Source organism: Leptonychotes weddellii, chromosome 11, assembly GCF_054177405.1.
Source record: "Leptonychotes weddellii isolate Sample4059 chromosome 11, ASM5417740v2, whole genome shotgun sequence".
Taxonomy (NCBI): Eukaryota; Metazoa; Chordata; class Mammalia; order Carnivora; family Phocidae; genus Leptonychotes; species Leptonychotes weddellii.
In genome coordinates this window covers 44663526-44675462 of record NC_138379.1, presented here as the reverse complement: position 1 = coordinate 44675462, position 11937 = coordinate 44663526, and the positions used below count along the sequence as shown (strand labels likewise).

At 43.4% G+C, this 11937-nt stretch overlaps 1 protein-coding gene across 1 annotated transcript; it reads left to right on the top strand.

Annotated features, from left to right (window-relative positions):
- The first annotated feature begins 6859 nt into the window (after window positions 1–6859).
- Window positions 6860–9948, top strand: OR52W1 (olfactory receptor family 52 subfamily W member 1). The gene is given in 4 exon segments (XM_031027493.1): window positions 6860–6894; window positions 8951–9027; window positions 9030–9299; window positions 9302–9948. Coding segments are annotated over 4 exon segments (1029 nt in total).
- Window positions 9949–11937: the final 1989 nt, after the last annotated feature.

Here is an 11937-nt window from a genome sequence, read left to right as displayed (position 1 = left end):
CTGTTCAGAGAGTTGCTGCTATTCTTTTCTTCGATCTCCTGTTGAGTTCATAGGTGTTCAGAATGGTTTGATCCCTATCCAGCTGAATTCCTGGGACCAGACGAAATCCAGGTCTCCTACTCCTCCGCCATCTTGCTCCGCCCCCTTCCAAATCCGGACTCATTTGAAGTTTTGTGATCAGAAGTCAGCTATCCACATCTCAGTTAGTTTATTTGTAAAATGGAAATAATGATAGTACCTACCTCAGAGGGACATTATATTGAGTGAGATGACACATGGAGAGTGCTCAGTCCAGTGCCTGACTCACAGTAAGTGTTCAATAAATCACAACTTGAGAGACAATACCAAAAGTTGGCAAGGGTGTAGAATAACTAGAAACCTCGTACAATGTTGTTGGGAGTGCAAAATAGTACAACTGCTTTGGAAAAGCATTTGTTAGTTTCTTATAAAGTTAAACATACACATACCACATGACATACCAATACCATTCCTAAGTTTCATTACCCAAGAGAAATGAAAATATTTCTACACAAAGATTTGTATGCAAGTGTTCACTATAGCTTTATTAATAATAGTTAAAAAATAAAGACAACTGAAATGTCTGTCAAAGGAATAATGGATAAATAATTGTGGAATATTCATACAATGGAACACTATTCACCTATAAAAAGGAATGAGCTAATGATACCTGCAACAAAATGGATGACTCCCGAAAACATGTTAAGTGACAGAAACCATATAAAAAATAGTACATACTACACAATTCCATTTATAAAAATTCTAGAAAAAGTAAAACTAAATTATAAGAACAGAAAGTACACCATTAGCTGCCTGAGGCTGGGGCTAGGGCCAGGGGTATAGGGAATTAACTGCAAAGAGTAGCAAGGGGACATTTTGGGATGATAAAAATGTTATATTTCTTGATTGGATGGTGCTTATATGAGTGTAGACATTTGTCTAAACTCATCAAAGTATACCCTTAATATGGGGGCATTTACCCCAATAAATTGATTTTTAAAACTATAAGAAACTGAGAATAAATTTTCAAAAGATGTGCATTATCATCATGGAGAAACCTTTAACTTTTATTGAACAAAATACAAGGAGACTTGAATAAATGATAAGATATAACATATTATGAATGGAAAGATTCCATATTGGAAGGATATTAATTAAGTTAATCTAAAAACTAAATTCATTCCCAACTAAGATCCCATAGGATTTTTCATGGAACTTAGCAAAGTGATTTTAATAATCATGTAAAAGAATAAAGGCACAAAAAAAGCCAAGATGTGTCTAGAAACACGCACACAGAAGAATAAGAAAGAGTGACTTCCCTGCCAGATATAAAGACAATTACAGTAATTAATACTGGTGAGGAATTAGCAAATAACATTAATGTAATAAAGACATAGCCTAGATTAAATCTATTATATACAGGAACTTAGTGTGTAATAATTGTATATCATTGCAGAAAAGTACTGGAAGAACTACATTTCCTTTTAAGAAAAACAAATAAAACTAGATCTTGGTCTCATGTCATACACACAAAAATAAATTTCAGATAGATTAAAAGAAACATAAAAAATATCTAAACACCATAAAATGTATAATATCTTTACAATCTCAGAATAGGAAAGAACTTATTAAATAATACACAAAAGTACATGGCCTATATGTGCTTTTTACTAAAACTCAAATTTTCTGTAAGACAAGTGACACCATAAACAAAATTAAAAGGTAATTAACAGACTAGAAGGTTATATTTCCAATGTAAAACAAAGGATTAGTATCTAGAATACACAGAGAAAGTGTACAAAATAATATATGGGGGGAAGACAACTGAACAGAAAAATGGGCAAAAGAAATGATCAATTTATAGAAGAAGAAATATAAATGACTGATAAATATATTAAAAATATAAATTAAAATAATGAGCTAATATTTCTAATTAACCAGATTCACAAAAAGGTAAGAGTCTGATAATATAAAGTGTTGTCAAGGATGTTAAAAAAACAGGATCTTTCATAAATTGCTAGTGGGAATACAAGGTGGAACAACCATTTTGAAGAACTAATCTGCTAAAGATGAAAATATGCATATCTCATGACCCAGAAATTCCACTTCTAGATGTATAGAGAAATCTTTATACACGTGAAAAAGGAGGCATGTACAAAAATATTAAATAGCAGTATATATAGCAAAATAGCCAGAAACAGTAAGTCCACCAATAAATAAATAAATAATATTTGGCATAACCATATGCTATAAAACTATGTAGAAATGTAAAGGAATGATAAAGATCTGTATATCTGCTTAAACAGAACTCAAAACGTAATTTCCTGTATACAGTACGAAATAATTTATGCAAATGTTTAAAAGCACCAACCATGGGCGCCTGGGTGGCTCAGTTAGTTAAGCAACTGCCTTCGGCTCAGGTCATGATCCTGGAGTCCCAGGATCGAGTCCCGCATCGGGCTCCCTGCTCAGCAGGGAGTCTGCTTCTCCCTCTGACCCTCCCCCCTCCCATGCTCTCTCTATCTCATTCTCTCTCTCAAATAAATAAATAAAAACTTTAAAAAAATAAAATAAAAAATAAAAGCACCAACCAGCAAAAGCAGTAAAAACTGAATTAGAAAGATACACCAAATTCATGATAATTACTGTCCCTAAGGTGAGAATGAAACATTATAGGAGATAAAAGAGACTTTAATTTTATCTTTAACTTTTATTGCCTTGATTAAAAAGGAACTGAAAGCAAGTGGGACAAAACGGTAATAATGATCAGTTCTGGATGTCTTGACATGTGCATTTGTTATTCTTTGTACTTTTATATATATTACCCACTTCTCAAATAAAGGTATGACGAAAAAAGAAAACACAATGAAGTAAATTAGAAACAAGGGTATCAGTTGTGAGACTGCTGCAATATTCTAAAATAAGGTTGTGGGGTATACAGTGGGACATCTGCCGGTGGGGATGAAAGGAAACAGATACATGAGCTCTTAAGGAAGTGGGCCTCGGTGGTTGTGTGAATGTAATGATAAGAGAGGCTGTTTCCCCATTCATAATACTATGTTTGGCATGTAATGAGTTCTTAATAATGTTTGCTGGATTCCGTGGATGACGTTAGTACTTTCTTGGTTGTAAGAGTTTCAGCCATGCAATGTGAGCTTAGAGGAATGGAGGTAATGGTGGAAAAGATAAAGGCGCTACCTATTACCTCAGAATAGAACTTTAGGGAATTAATTTCTCCAAAGATGGCCCCAACAAACGCAGTCAGTTCCAAAGTCCCCTCCTAAATGCTAGAGAACCTTTGGAGGGAAATATTCATCTTCTGCAAGGAAAGTCTTTGGAAGACTACCCAGCAATGGTCTCCTTAGCCACTATTGGTCAGAGAGACTTAGTCAGAAAATGCCTCTTCCATGGCTCACATTGAAGGAAAAGAATGATTGGACAAGTTAAGGCATGCGGTGGGGGGGTGTTCAGCATCATAACCCAATTTTTCTGTCTTACAGTGTCACCTGGGAGACAAGGACTGTGACCTCAGCATGCAAGGGAACACTAGAGTCACCACTATCTATGGTCAAAGATAAAGTCAACCCAAAGGACTGACCCCACTGCAGAGGAAGGGAAAATGGATAAGGACAGCAGATAATATTACAGGAGAACTGATAAAAAGTAGATCTGAGCTATTCCATACCCCTACCAGAACCTGATTTCTATCAGATCCTATTATAATAGGGAGAACAGTTCCCCTCATAAGTTTACAACCTTAGTGCCAGAATATCCACTATCCTAGTATTGGGGTCCCCAAGTACCCCCAGAGCTTTATGGATTATTAAAGATATTCTCATGGAAGGACTGGATGGAGGAGGGAAGTGAAGCTAGAAGACCTAGAAAACAGAGTGGTGTGGTGGTTTCATGTCATCCACATCTCCACAGGATATGGAGTGCCACCTGATCTTACCTTGGGCTTATAGAATCTCTCTATCCCTCCAGAAACTGAGGGAAAGTAAAGCCTGGGCTATTGTGCTACTAGTCGTCAGAGAGGGGTCTCATACTCAACTGGGAATTGAGACTTGACCAACTGAGAGTTTGCCTTAAGAGGTTTCTAGAAGAGGATCCAGTGTTGAGTGGCACCACTAGGACCCAAGATTTTCTGATCTGTAATCTATTGTATAAATGGGTAATTTACAGCTACATGTTGTTGCTCACTGATCACTGTAAGCAGAAAATCAGAACAAGCCTACCTGGACACAAGCTGATCTCTGGAAACCCTATTCGATAGCAAATGGTGGTGGTAGCTGCATTAGTCAAAGAAGTGAGAAATTCAGGGCGCCTGGGTGGCTCAGGTGGTTAAGCGACTGCCTTCGGCTCAGGTCATGATCCTGGAGTCCCTGGATCGAGTCCCGCATCGGGCTCCCTGCCGAGCTTCTGCCTCTGACCCTCCCCCCTCTCATGTGCTCTCTCTCTCTCATTCTCTCTGTCTCAAATAAATAAATAAAATCTTTAAAAAAAAAAAAAAAAGAAGTGAGAAATTCAGGGTCAATTCCCAAACAGAGCCCTCTTACCCTATTTCCCATACCATTCAAGAAGCAACTGAGAGGTCCAATGAGCCCCCCTCCTCCTCCCACTCTACCTTCGCCTCCCTACAGGGCTGGCATCCCACCCCTGGGGGGCAGGCTCTCACATACAGTTCCACAAGGTCACAGGTGTAATGTCAGATCCACTCCTCCCAATGTCTCAGGGAAAGACCAGCCAGGTGACCCCAAATGTGTTCAGAAAGCTTCTATAATGTTGGACTGGGGCCTAGGAGACCAACAAAGGAACTTTTCTAGAGATAAGTCAATGATATCTCCCAATACATCCTGGATTAATAGGCAGTGAGCAACACAGAATACAGAAGATTTGCAGGAACTTAATGACTTCAATTGTGTTGAGCTTAAAGGATCTGTGATTTATCTTATGAACAATCTTTTTTACAGTTGGTGCCCAGGACAGGCATATGTCAGCCAAAAATCCCATTAGTTTGAATGTAATGGCACTCAAGGGCATTTTTTCCCAATCATTCCCACTGCCCCCCAGCTCCCAAGTGCTCCTCTCCTTCTTCAGTACTCCTAGGACAACCTGAACTTTTCCTCCCAGGTACAGATCCTTTTGGCCCAAATATCCTAGAAAACCCCTATTCATGTACTAAATATCAGCAGACCTGTTTAAAGCAGTGGCTAAGAGCAAGAATGCTAGGGCCAGATCCAGTTAGTATTTAACTGCTATTTACGAACTGTGTGACCTTGGACAAGTTTGTGCCTTAGTTCTTTATCTGTAAAATGGGGTAAATCATTGTACTTACAGCAAATGCATGTGGTAGGAATAGGACTTAGAGCAGTGCCTGCGCATAGGAAACTCCATAGGATGTAGCCATTACTATAATTCAGAGAATTCCCTGACTCCCCAGGAAGAGAGAAAGGCTCCTTTCTCTGTGCTCCCACCATATCTGTACTAACCTGAATTAATGCAATTATAGCCTTCCAATAACTGTTTGCATCACTGTGTCCACTAGACAGTGAGCTCCTTGAGGGCAGCAGGGTCTTGTTATTGCCATTGTATCCTCACCATATGGTACAGGGCCAGGTACAACAGAGATTCAATCAGATCGCTATAAAGTTGGTTTTGAAAAGCAAATTTGTTCCAACCAATTGACACATTGGGGAACTGAGTATTATGTGAATTTCATGTTCTCTTATGTGTGATTCCCTCTGCCAGGAGCTAGGTGAATGCACACAACTGCATTCAAAACTGCTGAACACAGGAGCAAAGGAAAATCCAACATGCACACACCTGAAACATCTATCACCACTTAGGTTATGAACCACATCATCCATATCTGGTGTTACAACATTTCACCCAACTTCAGATTACAGTAGTCCCCAGCTATCTGCCGGTTATACATTCCAAGACCCCAGTGGATGACTGAAACCTCGGATGGTACCAAACCCTATATATACAAGCATACCTCAGAGATACTGCTGATTCAGTTCCGGACCACTGCAATAATGCAAATATAGCAATAAAGCAAGTCAAATGAATTTTTGTTTCCCAGTGCATATAAAGGTTATGTTTACACACTACTGTAGCCTATTAAGTGTGCAATAGCATTTGGTCTTTAAAAAAAAAAAAAAAACATGTGAGTACCTTAATTTAAAAACTGTTGCTAGGGGCGCCTGGGTGGTTCAGTCGGTTAAGCATCTGACTCTTGATTTTGACTCAGGTTATGATCTCAGGGTCATGAGATCAAGCCCCCATGTCAGGCTCTGCGCCCAGCCGGGAATCTGCTTGAGATTCTCTCCCTCTCCCTCCATCCCTCCCCAGCTCAATCTGTCTCTAAAATACATAAATAAATCTTTGAAAACCTTATTGCTAAAAAATGCTAACCATCATCTGAGCTTTCAGTGAGTTGTGATCACTGATCACAGAGCAACATAACAAATATAATAATAATGAAAAAGTTTGAAATACTTTGAGATTTACCAAAATGTGACACAGACACGAAGTGAACAAGTGCTGTTGGGAAAGTGGCACCGATAGGCTTGCTAGAGGCAGGGTTGCCATGAATCTCCAATTTGTAAAAAACACATTATCTGTGAAGCGTAATCAAATGAGCTATGCCTGTACCGGGGTCTTCCTATATATACGTGCCTGTGATAAAGTGTAATTCATAAATCAGGCATAGCAAGAGACTCACGGTGACTGGTAATAAGAATAATGGTAACAGTATGCTGTAATAAAAGTTATGTGAACGTGGTCTCCCTCTCTCAAAATATCCTACTGCATTGTACTCACCCTTCTTCCTGTGATGATGCGAGAGGATAAAATGCCTAGTGAGGACGTGAAGTGAGGGGAATGATGCAGCATTGTGACGTAGCGTTAGTCTACGGACTGACCTTCTGACGATTCGTCAGAAGGAGGATCGTCTGCTTCCCCGACAGTGGTTGAGGGCAGCGGGCAACTGAAACTGCAGAAGCGAAACCACAGATAAGGGGGACTACCGTAGTCTCTCCTTCCACCGCTTCTCCATTATTCACCTGCTAACACTTTTACAAGGAAAACTCCAGGTCTTTTTCAAGGTAGAGTGTCCTGTTTATTGGTGTATTTATGCACTTTCTAACCAGTTAATATGTGTAAAGCGGTGCCACCATTTTTATTAGGGTCCTATCCTTTTTTTAAATGTGTCACTGACGAAGTTTTTGAATGTTGTACCCTAATGCCACCTTTCCCGCAAGCCCCATTTTTTATTACATTATCTTGCATAGTGTGGTGATTTTTAGGATATGTGTCGTTGGAGCAGAATCGTACCCAGTGGTTGATGGTGAATAGCTTCCTTTCTCATCTCCATGGGTCCCGAAGGCTCCTGAAACTGTAGGAGCCGCTGTTAGTCAGCGAATGCTGCCTGGCCATCAGGACTGTCACACAATTAAAAGCAGTGAGTATTTATTCATAGACAACGACATACCAGGCACTGAGCTGTGGAGATGCTGGCTAATAGGAAGCACTGCTAGAGAGAGACAGCAGGGAAGTAATTACAATAGAGGGGGACCGATGCTATCCAAGAATACAGCAAGGTCTTCTCTCTAGACTTCAGGGCGTCGGCAAGGACCTCCCCGAGGAAGTGTTCCTCTTTCCCAGATCTCTCCACTCCCATTAATCAGTCTCTTTCCTCGTCCCCATCTCTACTTCCTGAGTTACCGTGCCATCACACTGAGCAAGGAGGCAGCACAGGGAAGAGTTAATGCGGCACAGGTGGGAGGGGTAAGGGCCCTGAGGGAAGCAGGCGGAACAGCCTCATAAAGGGCCCCAGAGGCATCGGCCAAGGTGAAGAGAAGCTGCCAACACACAGTGCTCAGGATCTTTCTCCAGTCAAGTCTTCTGCTGGTGCTTTCCTCCTTGTTCAACTATCCATTCAATGTTTATTAATCTTCTGCCGTGAGCTAGATTCTGGGTGGAATCGGTTCTACTCACCCTGCCTCCTCCAACATCAGAGACGCTTCTTCCACAGATGGCTGTTACTCTGGGTTGAGTGCCATTTCCTCCCCCACTGGCACCTCCACTCCCTCTGGCACCCCAGGAATAAGACTTTAGTGCGACCCCTTTCTGGATCGTGAAGAAGGAAGGGAGACATCGAAGCTCCCTTTTTTGCTGCCATCTCTTTCTCTGTTCCCAACTTCAACTCTCCAGCCAGTGTTCAAGTTCACTCCTTCAGCATCAAGTTAAGAATAATGTAAGCAGCCCAAAAATGCAGCAGGTTTCCTCCTGTCACAGCAGGCTTCCAGCTTCACTCCAGGTCCAATCTTCCTCCTCCTGTTTCTCCTTTCCTCTCTACTCTTCTTCTCCGAGGGCTGATGCCCAGAATGTTCAAGCTGGACAACGCTACAATCATTGTGTCCACCCCCCAGTGTGGAGCTGAGGAAGCTGAGGCCAGGAGCTCTACCTAAGGATATAAGTCAAGGGCAGTGCAGCCTGGGGCCTGATCCCCAACCAGCTCTGGCTTTCTCCCCACCTTACAGAGACTGAGGCGGACTCTACTTTGGATCCTGAGGAAGAAAAACATTCATCTCAGCCCCAACTCTCAGGTGACCTCCAGCTATAGCAGCCACTGCAACAGGGAGGCCCTCCTTTCTCTCAATGCCGGTGTCTCCCCATTTCTCCCCCTACAACACTCGTGGGCTTCCAGGCACAAAGGATTCTCCCATCCAAGCTGGGGTAGTGGCCTTGATTATCCATCCAAAACCCCAACCAAAAGTTATAACCCTGTGATCCCCCAACCCTGCACTACCCCTACACATACCCCATGGATGGGCCTGTGCCACTGTGACACCCTCCAAAATCTCTCCCCCTCCCTCCCCTATCAGAAGTCATGCCCCCATGAGCCTTAGAGCTTCGCCCCCCACAGGACGGCAGAAGGTCCACATCCCAACTGCACCTTCCCACGCCCAACCTTCTTCATACTGACTGGCATTCCAGGGCTAGGGGTACCCAGGCCTGGCTGACACTGGTCTTCGGGCCCATGGATCTGCCGGCCCTGCTGGGCAAGGGAACACTACTGGCATTGGTGCAGATAGATTCCACACTGCAGCAGCCCATGTTTCTACTCCTGGCCACACTGGCAGCCACAGACCTGGGCTTAGCTACATCCGTAGCCCCGGGGTTGCTTGCTGTGCTGTGGCTCGGGCCCCGGCCTGTGCCACACGCTGCCTGCCTGGCCCAGATGTTCTTCGTGCATGCACTGACCGCTGTGGAATCTGGGACCGTGCGGTGGCGGTGGGGCGTCCCCTGCATTACCCTCTCCTGGTCACCAAAGCCCGTGTAGGCTCTGCAGCGCTGGCACTGGCACTGAAAGCCGTGGCTCTCGTTGTGCCTTTCCCTCTGCTGGTGGCGCGATTGGAGCACTTCCAAGCCAAGACCATCGGTCATGCCTACTGTGCACACATGGCAGTGGTAGAGCTGGTGGTGGGCACCTCGCGGGCCAACCATTTGTATGGGCTGGCACTTTCACTGGCCGGGTCAGGTATAGATCTCCTGGGCATCACTGCCTCTTACGGGCTCATTGCCCACGCCGTACTGCGGCTGCCTACCCGGGAGGCCCGGGCCAAGGCCTTTGGCACATGTAGTTCTCACATCTGTGTCACCTTGGCCTTCTATGTACCTGGTCTCTTCTCCTACCTCACACACCGCTTTGGTCGTCACACCGTCCCAAAGCCTGTGCACATTCTTCTCTCTAACATCTACTTGCTGCTGCCCCCTGCCCTCAACCCACTCATCTATGGGGTCCGCACCAAGCAAATCAGGGACCGGCTCCTGGAAACCTTCAAGTCAGAAAAAGCCAGGTCTAATGGGCAGAAAACAATGGAGCCTGCTGGTGGAGGTGAGGGGACATACAGAAGAGTCTAGGGCCTGGAGGTGTGGATTATATCATCTTTACCTACTGTAAACATATGACTGTGATAACCACTCAACAAATATTTGCTGTGAAGTCTCTACATTATCACCAGCATCTGCAGGCTTTGGCCTAGCCACGTATCTTGCTCGGGAGGCAGAAGGCAGGGGGCTACACGTTACCATGCAGGAAAATAAGATCAGGAATTGCCATGGTTCATAGCACACAAGATTTAACTTAAAGAAAACTCTCCTCCCCTCCTCCATCATTTTAACCTAAGTCTCCCCATGGTGCCACACAAAAGCTCCTCTACAGATGCTAGACCTGGGGGTCTGGGAAGAGTGACGCTGCCTCAGGAGGCAAGTGTTTGTGTACTTGTCTGGGATCACAGCCCTCTCCGTTTCTACAGCCAGATTCTATTTTCAGCCTGTCCTTAAGGAAAGAGTCAGAGGCTTATTCTGGATAATGTGCCCAGACTGGGGTCCCAAATTTGGCCAGCACACTGACCTTTGCCATTCCCAGTCCAGAGAATCCTCTTGGTCTCATGTGTAATTACTATTTCCCCTACCCCCACTCTCCTGTCAATATCTCAAGAATTAATTGCTAGAACTTCTCTTCCTGGGCCTACAGCCATAGGGGTCAGAGGTCCAACTGAAAGAAATTTTGATATCCCAGGAAATCATAACCACTTCACCTGCTTGCCTGAGGTCCAGTCACTGTGGTCTCTTACCAGTTTGCTCTTCTCTGCATCCTCAGCCAAGAACGCTGAATTCCCAAATAAAATCCACATCAGCACCCACATTTGTCCTGGTCAACATCACTAGAAGCACATGATGTTGGTGCAATATGATTAAATAGGAATATTTTGCTCCATTGTGGCTAACAGAAAATAGAGATATTACACAATAAGTGTCATGGTGTTGCCCAACAGGGGATTGACTTTCAGCTAAGACTCTACGCTGGAAGAGACATTGCGCAAAAGATCTTTCACACCAGCATGGAGCCGAGCATGAATATAATCTCAGGCAAAACCCAGGGATTCACCATTATAAGGTCGGAGAAAGCTGCAGGCTGCACAGGCAGACCCAAGCTCTCTGGGAAAACTATCATAACCACAGGTACTGCAGTCAGCCATGAAGACCTAAAGGCAAGTGCAGTGCTGACCACTCAGCACAGATAGCTGGACCAAACACCATGGGATACCACACAGAAGAGGAGGCTGCAGATCTGAAAAAGCAGGTGATATCCTCTCCAGGGCCACATGGGGTCTTACCAGGTCCTCATTAACGGGGAGCTGAAGAGACAGTGCAGAAACTTTACATGATTTTCAGAGGTGTTGTCACTTTGAGATCTACAGTTGTCCTCGAGTGTGGGCTTAGTCATTCTCAAGACTAATCTTTTTCATGAGGTTCTGAGTTAAAAAATTCCTCAGGCAATGATTTTGTGGATAATTGTGACAAAATCCTAATCCTAATTGGTCATGAGTCTTTAAGACGTCCATATCCTTCTCTCAGGGATTCCTCTTCAATAAATCTATCCTGACAAAATAATTAGAGATGTAAACAAAGATGTATGCAGTAAGATATTTATTACAACATTATTATAAAGAAATGTATATGTGACGTCCTGTGTCACACATACACACACACACATTTTTTGCCTTTCCCCTCTGGTACATGAAAAGGGAAATCCTAGGCAGTCAATGTTGATAAGCAATGAATTCTGTCACCTTCCCACCACAGGAAACCTCTTGTCTAAGGCACCTTCATTCCCTGGTTGTGCACAGCTCCTCAAGGCAGCTGATTCCAAAGTTGTGCATTGTTCATTGCAAGAACCTTCTTTCTTCAAGCCAAAAATCCACCCCCTTGGACATTAATATTTTGTTTTGGATTGAGATACACACCTACCATGTGATATGCTTAGAAGACTACGAGCACTCCCTTACTCCTCACAACAACCTGAGAATAATCCCTTATCCACAATTCCAAACTAAAAAAAAATCT